General features: G+C 51.1%; 1 protein-coding gene across 1 annotated transcript; it reads right to left on the reverse strand.

The window, feature by feature from the left end:
• Window positions 1-7,583: 7,583 nt before the first annotated feature.
• Icoslg (inducible T cell costimulator ligand) lies at window positions 7,584-17,369 on the reverse strand. The gene is made up of 7 exons (XM_027394345.2): window positions 17,199-17,369; window positions 15,440-15,567; window positions 14,495-14,842; window positions 12,908-13,201; window positions 11,227-11,388; window positions 10,199-10,228; window positions 7,584-9,447 (listed from the first exon to the last, which is right to left on the reverse strand). The coding sequence occupies exons 1-7, from the start codon at window positions 17,207-17,209 to the stop codon at window positions 9,437-9,439; spliced, it is 984 nt and encodes a 327-aa protein (XP_027250146.1). The 5' UTR covers window positions 17,210-17,369; the 3' UTR covers window positions 7,584-9,436.
• Between the last annotated feature and the right edge of the window lie 1,865 nt (window positions 17,370-19,234).

Below are 19,234 nucleotides of genomic sequence, written 5' to 3' on the forward strand. Positions count from 1 at the left end.
CATCAGAGCCATTAACAAAAACACCTTAACCTAACCTCAAGTCAGTTTAAAGCTTAGTTTTCCGCTCAAGTCAGTTTAAAGCTTAGTTTTCCGCTGTGATGCGCACTGAAACCTGTGAACACATCTCTCAACATTAAGATGAAAAGAACTTGAGCTAATTTAGCGTCTGGGACACAATAATTTTTCTTAATCATTAACCTCAGCCACAGCCTCAAGAGAAACTAGCTGTGTGACATTTCCTCATTCTTACTTTCTATCCTCTGCGGCCCCTGCTTTATCAGGGGTGGAGGCAACACCATGTCTTGCTTTTCTCTACATTAATTTTCCCACTAAGCTAACCTCTATCATAATCCCTTACTATATTATTAAAGACCCTCAGTCATCAAAATCCTATTTAAACTAATATTGTCTAAACTATTATTGTATAAAATCATTGCTTCAGTAAAACAGTACATCTTAGGAGGAAGTCATCTTCATAATAATCCATAGGTAAAAATGCCCAGTAGAAGAGGACATTACATTAAAGGCCATGGGGATCTCCCTATGCCCATTTACAGCAGGCCAGATATCAGAAAAAATGGCAGCGGCAACATGTAAGGGCACGACAGCAGCAAGAGACAAAGCTCTCGGGGACTTGGTACCTGAGATTCACCCATCAGAACTTTGCTTCTTGGGCAGACCTCCGGAACTTCAATTGCCAACTGCTGCTGTTCTGATATGGCCACAGGCAGGGTTTCTCTGTGTAGCCAAGCTGTCCTGAACTAGCCTGTAGACCAAGCTGGCCTTGAACTCAGAGATCCACCTGCCTCTGCCTCCTGGGTGCTGGCATTAAAGGTGTGCACCACCGCTGCCCATCTGATGTCTCATATTCTAAGAGACTACAATTTTTGCTGGTCTTAACAGCTAGAGCTAATAATATACCTTGAGGTCACTTAAGATGGTTTCCCTACTGTGTAGTCAATCTGAGATTTAACCTTTAAGAGAACAATGTAGTAAGTCTTCCTTGCCTAAGGTTTCCCATGTAATCAACCTTTACAACCTATACTAATACATACCTGTAATCTTAAGTTCCCCCTTAATGCCCCTGATCCAGAGCTGTGTGTGTGTGTGTGTGTGTGTGTGTGTGTGTGTGTCTGTGTGTGTGTGTGTGTGTGTGTGTGTGTCTGTCTGTCTGTGTGTGTGTGTGTGTGTCTGTGTCTCTGTGTCTCTGTGTCTGTGTGTGTGTCTGTGTGTCTGTGTGTCTGTGTGTGTGTGTCTGTGTCTGTGTCTGTGTGTCTGTGTCTGTGTGTGTGTATCATTTGCTGAAAACGGCAATAGAGGTTGAAAACAAGTTTAGAAAATGAACATCCACCATAAATGTTGCATACAACATTTGGATATTGGTTGACAAAAAAAAAATGTTTATAGTGCTCTTTGTTGTCTGGGTCATTTGAGGTCAGTTGGAGCCAGTGACTTAATCCCTTGTAAAATTCTGTTAAAATTTTTGTAAAGTGTCCCTCATTGCTTCCCTGTGTGATACTTTCTGTGCTATTTAATAAATACAGAACAAGAGGCTGGAGAGATGGCTCAGTGGTTAAGAGCACTAGCTGCTCTTCCAGAGGACCCAGCTTCAATTCCCGGCACCCACTTGCAGCTCACAACCTTCTGTAACTCCAGTCTGACACCCTCACACAGACACACATGCAGCCAAAACATGAAATAAATAAATCTTTAAAAAATAAAGTAAACAAAATACAGAACAAATAAATAATAAAGCCCCTTGTGAGAGAACCACAGCCACAGATTCAGAGCCATACAACAGACAGAGGCTGTAAGACTCCGGAAGAGTGAAGGAGAGAGTTTAAACCTGGACCTTCTCTTAGTTAAATGACACCAGGAAGCGCTGTGATGCAACACTGGCATATTACTGGTGACTCAGAATTTAGCATTAATGTTGTAAAACTGACCGCAGGGTAGGTGGATTTGAATAGCCAGTTCCTATTGAAAAAAAAGAAGCCAGCAGCATTGGCACACACCTTTAATCCCAGCACTCGGGAGGCAGAGGCAGGTGGATCCTTGTGAGTTCAAGGTTAGCCAGGGCTACAGAGTGAGTTCCAGGACAGCCCAGGCTACATAGAGAAACCCTGTCTCGGGGGGGGGGGGGGGGAGGAAAGGAAAGAATACAATACAGGCAGAGTGGCGATCAAATAGCAGTAGCCAGAATGCTAGCCCAGCAAAGCTCTGGAACCTGGCTGAGTGTGAAAGGCAGCTGGGTCTCAGCAGTCCCAGAGCCAGGTCACAGATGTGACACTTGTATAACCATGAGTTGTCTCCCCCAAAAGACCCCCACCCTGCTCATCTGAGAACCGGATAGGGTGTTGCAGAGAACACACCTGTGAGGGAGGGCAATCACACACACCCCCCATCAGCTGTGCATGATAACGGGCTAATAACTAAATTCTAATTGTTTTCTGGGATTTCTGCAAATGACTAACACTAGGAGAATTTCTGAATTGGTAGGTAGATGAGGGTCCCAGGATGAGGCAAGAACCCAAATTCTAGAATTCCTAGACTCTATCCTTGGTGAATTTGGCTTTCAGGATCTCCCCAGTAGAGCCTCAAATGTACAATGGGCTAATGTGCTGGAGTGTGCATGGGTCCTTCTGCATCTGGCTTGGTCTCTAGCTCTGTGAACATGGATGGGTTCGTGATCACTGGGAAATGTCTTAACCTGGGGTGGGGATCCTGTGGGGCTGGAACAGAGCAGACCCACCACATAGCCTGTGCTCAGTGGTCACAGGAAATGGGACTTTTGGCATCTTTCTGAGCTCATGTGGTCTAAACAGATATTGAGTGCAGCTTTTATGGAAAATCAAGTGTTTTAAGGAATGGTAACAGCACATATCTTGGATACAGACGGTCCCTATAGAGGACCTGGGTCCAAGTGACTGTTGCTGGATATTTGATCATACTGTGAAACTCTGAGACTATTAATAAAATTAACCTTGGATCAGGGGGTGGAGCCGGTGACTCATTGACAGGAATTAGCCATAGAGAAGACAGAGGAGCCAGGGACAGGCATAAAAAGACACATGGGATAGAGTTGGGAGGGACTTAGACATTTGCTGTCATTTTGGGTTTGGGGCAGAAGGAGAGGCTCTCTCTTGCTGGGTCTCCGGCCAAAAAGGAAAGTCAGCTGGTTGCTTCTCAGCTTCTCTGATTAGCAGATTTTCACCCCAAAATCTGACTCCAGAGTCTTTTTGGTAAATAGAGCAATTTATATAAAAACATGTGTCTTTATAAAGATAAAAGATCAAAGAATCAGGGAGACAGCAGGACACTGAGCCACGGGCAAGGGGCAAAAGCCCCACTGCTCCTTCCGGGCTCTCCCACTGCAGACTTCACTAGGTGACTCCAGATGGACTAGGGAACATCTCTTTCATTGTAGATGGGACAAACTGGTCTAAGATTCCTCCCAAGTGCTTTCTCAAATACTGGGCAGAATTAGACTTTTAGACATTTAAATTTAGAAAGCCTGATTTTCTTTTGTCAGGAAGCATGGCTCCAGTATCCTCTGGGATGTTTTTCATGGAGGAGATGGTGGGAGAATTCTGATCCTCCAGCATTCACAGAGCCTTCTTGTTAGAGAAATCTAAAGAAACACACAGTGTTAGGTGTTTCAGGCCATCTGCCTCCATTTGCAGGCATACACTAACTTGATTGTGGCTACAGGGTTCCAAGCAGTTTATCACCCCAAGTCTAGCTAGGGAGGGTCAGCTCAACCCTCCTCCATCATGGGACATGATCGCTGCTACTCACCCATGAATTTAAAAACTCTAAAGAAAGACTCAACGATGAGCACTGTGGTGCACACCTTTAATCCCAGCACTCAGGAGGCAGAAGCAGGTGGATCTCTGTGAGTTCAAGGCCAGCCTGGTCTACAAAGAGAGTTTCAGGATAGCCAATGCTGTTACATAGAGAAACCCTGTCTTGAACAGTACCTGCCCCCCATTCCAAACAAATAAAAAAAAAACTTGTCAATCCCTGTTCCAATGCATGATCCAGTAGATAATAAGGCTCATCTGGACAAATCTGTACTGTTTACAAGGAAGCCTGCCTGGTGCCTTGGGGTCCAGCCAGCAGTCTCTGAACTCAATGGCAAAGCTCTTGTCCAGTGGGTTCAGCTTTACAGATGGACAAACTCCCTTTGTGAAAAATGCCATGTGTTTAAGCTTACCAACTAGCTATTTCTGGAGATGGGATTTGGCCATCCTACTTCAAACCCAAGCATGTTTGTCTCCAAATGGCCTCCAAGGCCTCCTTTCTGAGTTAGGCTAGCCCCTGATTCTGCAACAGGGAGAAGAATGAGGAAATTGGCTGTTACTTATCTCATGATATAAAGAAAAGCAGGTAATGGGGGGAGGGGAATCCTAGCACCAGAGTTTTCGACATCCATTTATAACCAAAAGCATGGCTATACTAGTTTACTCTGTGGTCTGTGTTTTCTATAAGGTTTATCTGGGAACTTGTTCAGCCCCATCATTGAATAGTATGTACACAGTAGTATTAATTTTTTTATGTGTGTAGCTTGGATTCAACATTTTTTTTTTTTTTTTTTTTTTTTTTTTGGTTTTTTGAGACAGGGTTTCTCTGTGTAGCTTTGGCCTGGCACTCGCTCTGGAGACCAGGCTGGCCTTGAACTCACAGAGATGCACCTGTCTCGGCCTCCCGAGTGCTGGGATTAAGGCGTGCACCACCAATGCCCGGCATCAACATTCTTTTATTAAGGTGGCATCACACAGACAGTGCCATGACATCAGCTGTGCCCATGTTCAAAAGATCGTCCCAGCAAGGCTTGTTGATTGTTGATGTCTCCCATGGTGTTTGGATGTTTTTCAAGAATGAAAAAGCCAGAAAACTTCAGCAACTTACAAATATCTGAGCTGGTTCTTTAAGAAGCTATTTGGGAGGGACCTCTCAGTGTGATTCTAGCCACTGCCTGTCAATCTTGAGTCACATACTTAGGGATGAAGCTAGAGGCAGAAGGCACAGCTTAAACCCTGAACTGATCCCATGGAGAACCTTCAAGATCTGGGACTGTAGTGCCCTGGACTAGCCCCAGGAGTCTGCCTCCTAAGAGTCCCCTCTCTCTGGGACAGACACGCCCTAGACTAGGCCCCCTCTCAGCATGAAGCAGCTACAGCTGTCATTACCTCATTCCCCCACAGTCGTTGGTATCTATCTCTAGGGAGGCACCAGGGAATGAAGGCAAGTTAGAGGGACCTAGTCAGAGAAAGCAAAAGCCGGCTCCCTGAGGTAGTGGCTTCTTTTTCCCAGAAGACATTAGGAGGACAAACAGCGGGAAGGCACCGGTAGGTACCCAAACAGAATCAACAGGGGAAAGGAGAGGACCAGGCCAGATAAAACACCCAAACACCAGAAAGATTCCATTTCCACAGTCCCAGACTTAGGGCTCCTCCCATCCCAAAGGGATAAAGCTGTGACTTTGTTACTTGCTGTTCCTTGGCTGTCTTTCCGCTTTGTTGGTCTCCCCAACCCCCAGGATCAGCAACAAGGTTACCAAGTGATCTTTTTAAAGTAACATTTCCCCTTCTGAATTATAATCTGGAGTGGTGGATTGTCTCAGTGGCTGTGTCTAAAGTCTTAGTTGGCAAATTAATTTCCCTCTGGCCCTGAGTGATCATGATAAGGTGTCTCTTCCCTGCCACAAGCATCTTCTGTGTCACACCTTGGTGTCACAAACAGCTCTCCCAGTCTATACTCTCTTCCAAAGGGTTGTCTTTCTCCCTATGGCTTCCCTCAGAACCTTGGTGGTCATGTCCATCCTCCCTGAGGACAGATGTCACACCTTTATTGGAGCTGTAAGGGCCTGACCATGTCTGCAGTGTCTGCATGAGGCTGCTGAATACACCCTGAAAGAGTCTGACCCAGTGTGAGTTCAAGACTACACTTAACGTCCTAGTGCTAGGGACTGGCTAAGGGGCAACACAGGGCAGATGAAGCATAGGGAGTTAGGACAGGGCAGCCTGGTCGGGTGGTGGTGGTGCACACCTTTTATTCCAGCACTTGGGTGGATCTCTGTGAGTTCGAGACCAGCCTGGTCTACAAGAACCGGTTCTGGGACAGGCTCCAAAGCAACACAGAGAAACCCTGTCTTGAAAAACAAAAACAAAACAAAACAAAAAGTACAGGGCAGCTGGATAATGAAGCTCATGGGTTTTTGCTATGTGCAGCAGCACTCGGAGGGCTGGGAATGATGCTGAGTGTAGAACACTGGGGTCTGTTTGCCTAAGTGACTACCAGACCCCCTCGCTAAAAGTGAGGTGTTATGTCCTTATTCCAACCTGCAGCTTCCCAACTCAGCGGCCACCTCAGAGCATTTGGGGGTGGGGGCAGGGGTCCCGGTTCTTTGGGAAGCGATTTCCATAGCCTGCTCCCTACCCACAGCAGCTCACTTAGAAGGGAACAGGCCCTCCAACAACACAGCTTGCTGGAATCACACACTCAGAGGATGGGTGGAGCCCCTGGAAAGAGCGCCAAGGTCAGGGGCCTGGAAAGGGAGATCAGGGGAGGGGGTGGAGGGACTGTTTAGCTCCTGTTTGTCAAGGGGAGGTGAAGACAAGCAGTGTGTGGTGACCACATGTGACTAAAGGCTTATTGGAAAGGGGCAGGGGTGAAGTCAGGAGCCTGCTCTGTTCTGGGCTTGGACTGTGCTGATTAAGCCACAAATCCACCAGTCCCCAGGAAGATGTCATGGAAATGTCTGGAGGGAATTCAGGGATCTTGGGGAGGGGACTGTCGGCTGGAGAAGAGATAACTCACAGGTTAAGAACATTGGGAGGGGACTGTCTAGAAAGGGGTCAGCATGAAGGCCTCTCTCTACTTTTTTGAATAGGAGGGACTCCCTGCCAATGGTCAGCCATGGCCGTGGTGGGAGCCTTAGGATGGGCAAGGAGGCTTTAGCCAGAGCCTCTACGAGTCTATACCTCCTTGGGCTCCCGGCATCCTCTGAGCTATGGGTGGGACAAAGGACTGCAATGGATGAAATCATTCCCAGGTTGCCACAGCCGCTGCCTCCTCGTTGGCTGCATGGGTTTGTCCTCCCTTTAAAAGGTTGGGCTGGGCGGGAGATACAGCAGTCAAGCTGGGGCTGGACCTGGGATGGGTACTCTGTAAGAGCGCAAGCACAAGCATCCTCAGACCCAGGTCAGAGCAGAGCAGGCAGCAGCAGAGAGGGCCACATTCTCTTGAGGCTGGCCATTCTAGAGCCACAGCCATCACATCCCAGGATAGTCTCTATCAGGAATGTCTGAATTGAACAGACCAATAGACTCCTCTCTACAGGACACAGTGATGAAATGAGGAGTCTTGCTAGGGGCCACCTGCCCTGTCCACTTATCAGATGGTGACCACTGCAGTCAGGCCTTTTCCCCCTTGGGACCCTTCTGGGCTCTATGGGATGCTGAGAGTTACCTCTGGCTTCTGAATCAGCATTTTAACAAACCCCAAGGGTGAGTGCCCATGTCTCCTGAGGAACTGAGCCTCCTGCAGTGGTAGCATTGTAAGAGTGACAGCTGGGCTGATGGAGCCAGACTCTCCACATGACACAAGCCACCAGACACAAGGCAGAAAGCACATCTTGTATTTATTCCCTTGTCAGAGTTCTGGAAATCACTAGAAGACCATTGAAAGCCAGCCCCGTCTACAGCCCAGATAAAGAACGCAGGCAAGGTTCTGGGCTGAAGGAGGCAGAAGGTACAGGCAGGTCTCATGAATGCTGATGTGCTGGGGGGTACGCCTAGGGGTCCATAGGAAGGTGGAGGGCTGCTGGGATCAGCAGGCGATGACAACTGTAGAAGCAGCAGCCCAAGGTCTAGGCAGAGCCCATAGAAGCCTAGATGGTGAGGGTTCCCAGTGCCCACATAAGTGTTGGAAACAGTGTCTTTGGTGCCCCGAGGCAGCTGAGCTGCAGGGTTGATCACTTTCTAACCAAAACTACCTTCTGACAGAAAAGTGAAAGTAGACTGGTCTCCCTGCTGGGCTACCACAGACCCCCACCCCCAGACTCTTGGGGCATGGCTGTGTCCTTGAACTTGGATAGACACTAATTCCCAAACAACTCTCCTGGAAGCACTGTACCCCAGCTTCTTGCACCCCAGGCTCCTTGTGCTTCCTTACTGTAGCTGCCAACTCAAGACCCACACTGACAATTGCTTTTTTTTACAGATATGTAATGCTCTGCAGGAAGAAATGGGCCTCTACACTCATTTAATAAATAAGTCCATGTGAGGAGTCTGCACAGAGACATAGCCAGGCCCTCATAATAGCGATCCTCGAGGTTCTCACTCAGTCCTGCTCCATCCAGGCCTCAGATCTCACATCCGTCAGCACTGAGCAGTGGCCATATAGCAAGCAGGCCCTTACCGCCCAGGACTTTCCGGTCTCTGGGTAGGAAGGAGGGAGAGTGTTTGCCCACAAGTAGGGTCAGATGCTGTGTCCCACTGGGGGTCATGCCTCTACTGCATCTCCCTGGGGCCTGTGCACACCTAGCTTACCCAGCAGCCAACTCTTCGGAACCATCTAGAACCAAAATGGCTAGCTCTGTTCTGGCCAGCAACATAGAGACCCTGGAGGCTGTGGCCAGCTGCTGGGTCTGGTGGCTCCAAGAGTGGCGGGAGTCTTCATAGGTCTTCATGGGCTGCTGAGGCTGGGTGAGTGGAGCTGATCTCCCCCAGCTTTGTGTTCAGTCTGGAAAAGCTAGAAGTTTTCAGGAAGCTTCTGTATCCACAGGCTAGTCAGGCTCAAGGGCCTTCGATGATGAGTGAGCAGCACCCATGGGTGGCACATGTTTTGCTTTGAGCCATGTCCCTTTGATGCTGCAAGGCCAAGGACCCCAAACCTCTAAATCAGCCATTATCACCAACAGCAGGTTCTCTGTAGACAAAAACCCCACACATCCTCCAGGAGGCCCAAGTAGATTGAGACCAAAATAAATAAGGTCGGGCTTTCTCCCCTCCTGAAAGTCCTGAAGGGAAATGGTCACCAGTGGATTTTGTAGGTGCTTTCAGAATGGCTCAGATGCCCTTTTTGGAAGAATCAGGGGCTGAGTCACGTGCTCTGGGGCTCCGGCTGGGGAAGGACCTCCCCACAAATGCCTTCTCTCTGTGCTGATGTCTGCTGGTTGGGAGCCACGCACTGGGGGCTCCGTATTCTGATGTGGCTGCTGCCCACTGGAAAGGTTTCCCTCGGGGTTTCTGAGATCAGTCCTCTGTGCCTCTCAAGGCCAGGGACTCCTGCCCTCCATCACAGCAAATAAGCAGACAGCTCATTGTCCCCTTCTGCCACCAGGCCTGTGGGAGTCAGTTCTGAGGACACATCCAACATCTACCTGGTGGCATCTCACAGAAGCCCCGTCTACATCCTGGGCGGAGTCCTGTCAGGCATGGTCTTGGAAGGAAGGAGAGAAAGGGAGATGAAGGCAGGCCCTGCCTCCTCGTGCCTGCCTGGCAAGCACTTACTACTGAGTCACCCTCAGTGTTTTAATTTTAGAGACACTGAAATGATTCTTCCCAGGACTCGGACTGGTGAAAAGGAAAGGGGCTAAAAACTAGAAGAGTCACATGATTGGATTGGGACCAAGTGGCCTGGAGCTCTTCAAGTTTGTTCCAAAGTGGCCTGACACTAGCTTGTCCAGCTTGGAGTGGGAGGTGTCAGCCATCCAAGCCTGCTCACCTAGGTAAGCAAACAAGCGCCACTCCTACATTGAGGGGCCACACACCCTGCCACCTCTAAGAGGGAAAAGCCAAGTTCGAGGAGATATAGTCACTGAGGTGGCAAAGGCCCTTAGAGTCAGGGCTATCTGGTGGTCAACACCATGCGGATATCTTTCCAGTACTGGGATATGAATCCACACCTCTGGAGACATGAAAGGTCCACCTGCCACTGTGCTGGAGACTGTAGGAGGCACACCTCCACCAAGAGACTGACATGCCAGTCTCAGAGTCAATGGGTCCCCCAGAGCAGAAGAAGGAGGGGCCCAGGGACCTTTGCCAGGGTTCTCTGCCGTACAGGGTCCAGAAGTTTCCACCACAGGGCAGGGTTTCTACATCTATGGACTCATCAGGTATTTAAACTACCAAGTGAAGGTATGAAGGGCCATGACAGCTCAGCCAACCTGCTGCCCCCAAGGCACACTCACCTGTGGGTTCCTGCTCTACAGTCCAGGGACCTGTGGGTCAAAGCAGAGAGGCTCAGGCTTTGTGGGAGAGTAGGCTCTCAGTAGCATCACCCCGTCTGTCCACCCTCTCCCCAAGGCTTCTACTCCGGGCAGAAGAGGGCTCCCATGGGGGCTCCCCAGACAATCTTGGGAAGATGGATTTTAAGGAGCATCTGTGCAGAAACTTTATGTCAGGGCTGGTGAGGAGGCGAGGTAGTTAAGAGTGCTGCTCTTGCAGAGGACCTGGGTTCAGTTCCCAGCACCCACATGGTGGCCCACAACCACTTAAAACTTTAGATCCATGTTCTCTTCTGACTTCTAAGGGCTTCTGCATACAAATGATGCACATAACATACACTCAGGCACACACACACACATAAGTAAAATTTTATATATATAGTGGTGCTTTGTGTCTCCAGCTCAGGGATCCCGGCATAGCCTGGCCAGATCATTGGGGGCCGTAAACAGTTCAGACATTGCTGGTATTGGCCACACACTGGGAATACAAGTGTGTTCATCTACTTCCTGAGTCCTTCCAGCATTTCTAGACTTTCTATGGCCATAGACACTGCACTGTAGCCCATGTGCAGGACATGGTGACTTCGCCACTTTCTGGGCCTGTCCTTGAAGTGCACAAAACTCCAGGCACATGACCTTGCCCATGTCTTAGAGCAGCATCAGTTAGCTTCCACAGAAATGAACTAAATCCTGTCTCTGGGAACTGAACTTGTATCCTTTAAAAGATAAGTGAGAGCATGGGCCTTTAAAGGCTGAGTGCTCTCCAGCCCACCCATCCCACCTCTGAGTGTAGACTCCATTGTGCCCTGGAGCCTGCAATATGAGCTTCTTGCCACTAGTACGGGTCTCTCGGAAACAGGGTCTAAGCTTCTTCTGAGAGGCTTCAGGCTCTTGCTAAGCATGCCTATGCTTTTAAAAGTGAAGTGTAGGAAGCTGTGAAAAACAAAACATCCACAGCAACAGAGTAAATGGTCAACGAGTCTCATGCAAACCTTTATATTGTCTGCAGGGACACCTGCTTCTGCAAACCCAGGCGAAAACGACCCCTGCCACCAGTAGTACAGCAAGGATGATGAAAATGGCCACAGTTTTCTTCTGGCTGTGGTTCTCCTGTGGATCCTCTGTGATCTTGTAATTGTTTCCAGAGTAATTTTCTGCAGGAAAGCGGAAATGGGATGGGTATGTGGCTCAGTGGGTACAATGCTTGCTTAGCATACATTAAGGCCTGGGTTCAATCTCAGCACCACATAAATTGTGTGTGGCAGAACACACCTGTAATCCCAGCACTCCAGTGGTGGAGGAAGAGGACCAGTTCAATGTCACCTTAGCTACACAGTGAGTTTGAGACTAACCTAGGCTACATGAAACCCTGTCTAAGGAAAAGAAATGTGGCCAGGTAGTTGTGGCTCACACCTTTAATCCCAACACTGGAAGGCAGAGGCCAGCCTGGTCTACAGAGCGAGTTCTAGGATGGCCAGAGCTACACAGAGAACCCTGTTTCAAACCTCCCTACCCATCCACTCCCCCCACAAAAGAAAAAGGAAATGAGAAAATCCCCAAGACTTAAAGGACCTTGATGGGGAGGTCTTTTCCATGGAAAGGAAGAGGCAGCAGATTTTTAAAAACTTCGCTGCCATCACGGTGTGAGCTTTAAAACCTCAGGCTGCTACAGGGGTGCTCTTTCAAGTGAGGGTCCCTGTGCTTTTTAGGAAGGATTAGAAAAGAATTTTAAGGAAGGGATAGTGGGAATTCATTTCCACCAATAGTTTCAAAATCTTAGGGCGTGGCTTTGGACGTGATCCCTTAGAAGGAAGAGGAAGGGTCGTACTCGTGAGCACTCTCTCTCTCGGGGTGACAGGCTGAGACCTGACTATCATCCTGCATTGCGGCATCCTGTGCCCCCACGTAGTGTGTGAGTGTCCCCTAAATAAATATTTGTTTATCTTTTACTCAGGCATTCCTGGACTTCCTTAATCCACCCTTCAATTCAGGCTCTTCTGGGAGTGAATCTCTTTGATGTTTGTACAATACACAAGTACCCACTGTGTGAGAGTTCTGTAGCACCAAGTGTGCCAATACAGTCATCACTGACCTCTCCTTACCCCACTGAACCCGAGTTTCTGGCCTCTTCTCACCTGCCTACTCCCTCTGTGGACCACCTATTTGGGATACTTCTTAGGAATAGAACCACGCTTCTGATTATCTGGACTGGCTGGGTTCCTCACCTGGACTGGGGCAGCCATGGCCTCTGGGAAGGGTCATATCTTTGTGGTCTACAGAGGACCCAGCCAGCAGCCAAGCCCAGCTGAATGCCCTGGGGCTGGGGGGGGCACACGTTTTCAAAGGAAGAGAATGTGGGGGAGTGCCCTGGTATTGCCCTCCATCCTGGTCAAGTTCTGTGCCTCTTGAGGTGCACCAGGCCCTGCAGAGCCTCAGTCCTTACTGGTTAAGAGCCCAAGAAACAGCTACTATGGATGGCAGCCATGCTAATCATTTGTCTGGACAGTGAGTAAAGGTTACCGTGACAGGCCTGAGCGGGACTCTATCCTTGCCTTCAGAAACCAAGAGCCCCCCTCCTGGCTACTTTCCATAGGGAGTCTATGCGTGACTGGGCCTCTCCTATCCTACAACCTGGATGCCCCCTGAGTCCCTGCTCCATGGCCTGAGCCTCACCTGCCTGGCTGATGCTGGTGAGATTCTGGTGGAGAACCACATTCTCTATAGAACAGCTAACGTTCACATGGGCCGTCCACGGGATCCGCAAGGTGCTGACCACATCATACAGGCCCAGTTCGTTCAAGTAGACAGTGTTATTCTGCAGAGTCTCAGCTATGAGGCTGTTGTCCGTCCTGTTGATCCAGTACAGGTTGGGCTTGGGGTAGCCATTCGTGGACATGCAGGTGAAGGTGAGTTCCTGCCCTGAGGTGGGGTTACCAGAAGTGCTGATCACAGGCGTGCTAAAGTTTGCTGTAGGGAAAGGAGGTGGTGGTGAGGGGGGGCTCAGAGCAGTGGGGAAGCCTGACCACAGCAAAGCCAAAGAAACCCATGCTGCCCGGCAGTGGTGGCACACGTCTTTCATCTCAGCACTTGCCAAGGAGAGATAAGAGGACCTCAGTGAGTTCGAGCCCAGCCTGGTCTACAGAGTGAGTCCCAGGACAACCAGAACTGTTACACTGAGAAACCCTGTCTCAAAAACTGACATCCCCCCGCCCCCCCCCAAAAAAATTGGATTTCCTCTGTGGCCACCAGGCATGCACATAGTGTACAGACATACATGCAAATACCCACACACATAAATCTTTTTAAAAAAAGAGAAGAAGAGCAGATAGCCAGCCTGCCCTTTTCTCTGCACCCTGGTCTACTGTGTGCTGAACACCCTGTACCACACGCTCCTGCAGTCACCAGCACTACTCTGCTGCCATGTCTCTCCCTTCAGGATGGCCCGAAACCTGAAACTATGGGACATCTTTGTTCCTTTGTTGTCTGTCTATATCAAGTGTTTTGGTTATAGTACTGCAAAAAAAAAAAAGTAATTAGAGCAGCTAGCCATGGAGGGTAGGAGTGTGGAGAATGACACTGAGCTTGTGGGCAGTGACGGCTCCCACACCTAACTCCAGATCCCTCATATGGTCCTAATGTTCCTCAGTGGAGACATACTGCTTCCCCACCAAGGGCCCCCAAACCCTTGGTGGGGTAAGCTTCCCCTTAAAGCCGTCCTCATTTAGGGTTCCAGCACTCCTTACTCCTTGTATATGCATGCATTTGAGAACATGCTGGGGGATGTGCGGGTGCTGTATGTGCCCGTGTGTAAGAGCGCACGTGGAAGCCAGAGCAGAACCTCCATAGGAGCTGTCCACCTGTTTTTAGGAGGCAGAGCTCAGTGGGCAAGACTATCTAGCCAGTAAGCCATGGATCCACCTATCTCTGCCTCCCCAGTGCTAGGACCAAATGCATGCCACTCTGCCTGACTTTATATGGGCGCTGGGATTGAACTAAAGTCCTCACGTTTGTATGGTGAGCACTCTACCGAATGAGCCGTCATCCCATGAACTCAGTTTCTGGTATCTGCTTTAAGTTGAATTGAGCAGCTGAAGACAGGGATAGCTAGCTAGGCAGTTAGTTCTCTGAAATCAGGGGGTCTTGAATTATGGACTCTGCTCAGAGCAGATCTGCAGAGGTAAAGAGGAGCCCACCTCAGACACAGGGATGTTTAGGAGCATCAGGCTGAGTAAAGCCAGTTCTCTGCTTGGAGGGTCTTACCTGCCACATGCAGCCTCACTGTCTCTTTTAAGACATTACTTAAATCTTCAGACTTAAATACAAGGCACGTGAACTCCTGGGAGTCATTGGGGGTGACATTCTGCAGGGACAGAGAGAAGTCACCCTCCTTCATGCGATCCAGTGACAGATTGGCCCGGTTCTTGTACTGGTTGCCCACATACACCTTTGTAGACCCATTAGGTAGGTGGTAAGTCACTGCGGTTGTGGTGCTCTCGATTTGCCAATAGACATACAGATCATTCACGTTGAAATGGCTTGTGTTGGGGTAGACACAGCGGAGCTTCACATCGCTGCCCACCATCGCGTGGATCTCCTTGACTTCACTCTCTGCAGAGAGTCAGAAGTGGCACCATTTATTACTCAAGATCCAAACACTAAACCCATCCCAACCCACCAAGGCAAGAAAGGAATTATCACTGAGGTTCATCTGGAGGGTGGGTGAGGATCTTATAACAATTCAAGTGTGAGGTACAAGCTTCCACCTAGTGCCAACACTGGTCCTTCCCTGGCTTTCGCAGTGTCTGCCTCCCCCCCACCCCCAGCCCTTCCCAAAGGTGGCTTTTATGGTTCACCATGCAAAGATACCAGGAGGGACATTCAACTGACCCCAAGCAAGAAATGCAATGAGAAGTATGGAGTTTGGGGAAGCCTGGGGCTGGAGAGATGGCTCAGAGGTATAGAGCACTGGCTGCTCTTCCAGAGGTCCTGAGTTCAATTCCCAGGAACCACATAGTGGCTCACAACCAGCTATAAAGAGTTTGGGGAAGCCCTTCCCTTTACAACCTCCAACCCTATACATATCAGCCTAGGTGTGGGGACCAGCTCTCTCCAGTTGGGCCTCGGGAGAGGCCAGAGGGGCTGTGGCCGGGGCCTCGCTAATGCCCAGCATCTATGCTTTGCACAGCATGGAGCATCCCAACTTACCAGCGCGCAGGCAGCTGATGAGCAGCAGGAGCAGACCGGGACTGGAAAAGAACCCTCCTGAGAGACAAATGAGATGGTGCTTCTTCCAAACTGGCTGGCTGGCTCCCAAGGCTGGGACACGGTGACACCTGTCAGAGATGTGAACTCGCCTTTAGGAGGACCCTGGCTGGTGTTCCAGAGACCTCAGAGAATACAACCAGGACCATATGCCTCCCCTTCCCCGACCCGAGGCAAGGCCCCAGGGCCTGACAGTCCCCAGACTCTGAAAGACGGTCTATTTGTGTGATGAAAAGGGGGCACTGGGAGCCACTGCCAAGGCTTGTGCCCCCTCCCTGTGACCTAACTTTCCTGAAGAGGAACACAAGACCATAGGAACCTGCATCTAAGGAAATAAGACATAAAGACACCTAGTGGCCCCAAGGGAGGCAGGCTCAGGTGAGTGACAGGGCCATCTGAAACCAAACCTGGCGGGATCCCATGTTGCAGACCCTTGGTGACTGGAATGCTTCTTCCAGACACAACAGTCACTTCGTGTCCTGGGCACCCTTGCCACCTCTTACAAGCCACACAGGAGGCCTTGTGGGGGATATGGAGGGGCGGGGTGAGTAGGGGGAGGGGGAGGGTAACGAGGGAGTGGTGAAGGGGGCGGTGCTTCAACCTACTCTAAAGCGATCTTGAATACTTTAGCCAGCACTTGCTCAGTCTCCCAAGACCATCTGTTCTATGCAGACTGTTGGGTAAGACCCTGCAGTGGGACATCTGAAATCTCACCCCTCCCCCAAACAGCAGTCCTAAAACTCTCAGAAGATTGTCCAAGAGAAACCCTAGGCCAGGGGGCAACCTATCATGCCTCAAGCCTAGGGATCCCACACCCAAATCATGACAGCCACTGGCCATCAGGGACTCCATAACCTTCAGGTGCTCCCTTTTTTTCTCCCTGGAGACTCTGTAGATAGGACAACTGCGGACAGAGGGTCTCCCCAAGTAGCCAAGGGGGATGGAGTGCCTGAGGGGATATTTTAGTGCAAAACTGACACACACACAACACACACACACACAACACACACACACACACACACACACACACCCTACACACACACACACACACACACACACACACACACACACACACACACACACACACACACACACACACACACACACACACACACACACACACACACACACACACACACACACACACACACACACACACACACACACACACACACACACACACACACACACACACACACACACACACACACACACACACACACACACACACACACACACACACACACACCCTCCCTCCTTCCCACTTCCCCCTGGCCAGGCTGATTCTATGGGATGCCAAGCAAGCGTACGGAGAAGGCGCCCTGTCCCCAAGCAGTGGGTATGTATCAACTGGTCTTTGAGGTAACGCACATCCTTCCTTCTGGGAAGTCAGCAGGGAGAAGAAGGGCGGCGGCGGGTAAGCCTGTGTCGGGGGCTGGTATGAGACTTCACCTTCAGCCTCCGCTTCCCACGAGCCGCCCGCTCGCCCGCCCACGCGCCGGGTCTGGTCGCCGGTGCAGCGGGTTGGCCGCGCGCCGCCCCCTGCTGTTCATGCCGGCAGGTCCAGGTGAGCCGGTGGGGCCACAGCCAGCTCTACCTACCGTCGGGCGCTCTTAGCCCGGTCTCGGGATGGGTGCCCGGCTCCAGCCCACGGCTCCCCTCCACCCCCACCCACCACGGGACAAACCGCGAACGGACTCACTTCAGCAGCATGGTGCCAGCGCAGACTCTGGGCTGCTGGACCTCGGGGCCAGTAGGGCTGCAGCTGTCGGGGTCCCAGAGGCCTCGGGGGCGACGGAGTTGGCGCTGCTAGGACTTGGGGCGCGGAGATCTGAGGCTGCCGAGACTTCGGCCGCAGGATGGGCTGTAACTGCGCTCGCTAACGCGGCGCGCCTGGCCGGTTGGGTGCAGCCCAGATCCCCGCCCTCGGCCCGTCCCTCCCGCCACAGCCTCGGGGGCGGGAGGAGGCGGGAGCGGAAGGTCTCGCTCAGGCTCCAGAGAGCAGCCCAGTCCGATGCTGGCCAGGGACAGAGCCCTCCTGTCGGCGGGGTGGAAACATGGGTCTGAGTTACAGGTGCCGGGGTGTAGGGTGGTTTGTAGATCCCACTGAACGCCAAAGGCCGGCAGGGGCTGAGGGTGCGGGTGAGCAGAGACACAGCACTCAGCCACTGGCCTCCAGTGTTTTCCAGAACAAGCCGGGTCAGGCCGCTGTGTCCTTCCTCTGGAGCCCCGTGTCAGGCCCTATCTTGCACAGGATGAACCTGGGTTCAGAGCCCAAACCTGGGGTTGGCCAAGCTCCGTAGATGAGCAGAGAACCTAAAGATTAGGAAGGTTAATGAGTGGAAGGGCAGGCAGGAGGGAGGAAGGGAGGGGAAGCAGGGGCTCCACTCTGATCCAGCCCTCCCATCACCCAGCCATTTCCCAATCTTCGAAGGTTTGGTGAGGTCGCACATTTGCACAGAAAGAGGTTGAAGAGCCTAAGTTGGGATTTCGATTTGTATCCTCCAAAGCCAGCCAGACTTGGCAATCCTGTTTCCAAACTTGTGTTCCCTGGCACTCAGTCCGGGAGTGGCCTAAGGGTTCACAGGTGCTGAGGCCTAGCGAGGCCTGAGTCTGAGGACTTTCGCCCACCTGACTCCATCCCATGCTTTCTCCCCGGCCCCACCTGCCAGTGAGTTGGGAATGTGGAGGCCAGGAGGGGACAGGTTTCCCCCCAACCCACCCCCCATGGGGCAAGACTGATAAGAGGACACTGTATAATAGGATAACCCTACCTCCCCAAAGCACACACATAGTGTACCTCTTGGGGTCGACAGATGTGTCCCTCACCAGGTGGGAGGGTGTGTGCTCTGTCCCGGTTGTACCTTGCCAGCTGCTGATGGGGGAGGAGCCACAAGCCCATCTGAGCCAAGTCCTAAGGTACAGAGGGCATACTCCCTGGTCCTGTGCCTCTTGGAAGGATGTCACAGGGTCAACAGAGCTTTAGTGAACACTGTCAGAGTCCTGGGTGAACACCACAGACCACAGAGGGGTGGTAGCAGCGCACACCTTTGATCCCAGTACTCAGGAGGCAGAGTTGAGTAGATCTGGAGTTGGAGGCCAGCCTGGTCTACAGAGCGGGTTCCAGGACAGCCTGGCTACACAGAGAAACCCTGTCTGGAAAAACCATAAGAAAAAGAAACCAAAATCTTGGGCTCTTGGCAGTCAACATCAGGGAGCAGGCAGGCTGGGGCAAGCACAAAAGAGCAGAAGAGTCGGAAGGAAGGAGTAACCAGAGCGGCCGAGGAAAGCAGCCTAGGAGGGAGGTTGGGAGGCCCTTCAGCATGGAGGGGCTGCCTTCTTTTTGTGCTAGGAGAAACGGAAGTATCAGAACTCGATCCCGGGGATCCGGCAAAGATAATCCAGGAGTGAGCCAGGAGTCTTGCTGGTACCACGTTGGGTTGGTGGCCTCAGTCGTGTCCCATCTCCCCCACTAAGTTGGTAGCAGCTGAGGGAAGACTCAGCAGAAAACTGCTGACGGTTATTGCTGGAGGGTAGACCCATGTCCTATGTTGCAGATGAAGAGGATGGGTATTGCTGGGGGGGGTAGCACCATGTGCTATGTTGCAGATGAAGATGGGTATTGCTGGGGGGGGGGAGTAGCACCATGTTCTATATTCCAATTGCCCTGGCCAGAGGCTCCTCAGTTCCACTCCATTCCAGAAGTACAACCCATCACTAATCTCAAGACTCTCTCTG

Source organism: Cricetulus griseus (assembly GCF_003668045.3).
Source record: "Cricetulus griseus strain 17A/GY chromosome 1 unlocalized genomic scaffold, alternate assembly CriGri-PICRH-1.0 chr1_0, whole genome shotgun sequence".
Taxonomy (NCBI): domain Eukaryota; kingdom Metazoa; phylum Chordata; class Mammalia; order Rodentia; family Cricetidae; genus Cricetulus; species Cricetulus griseus.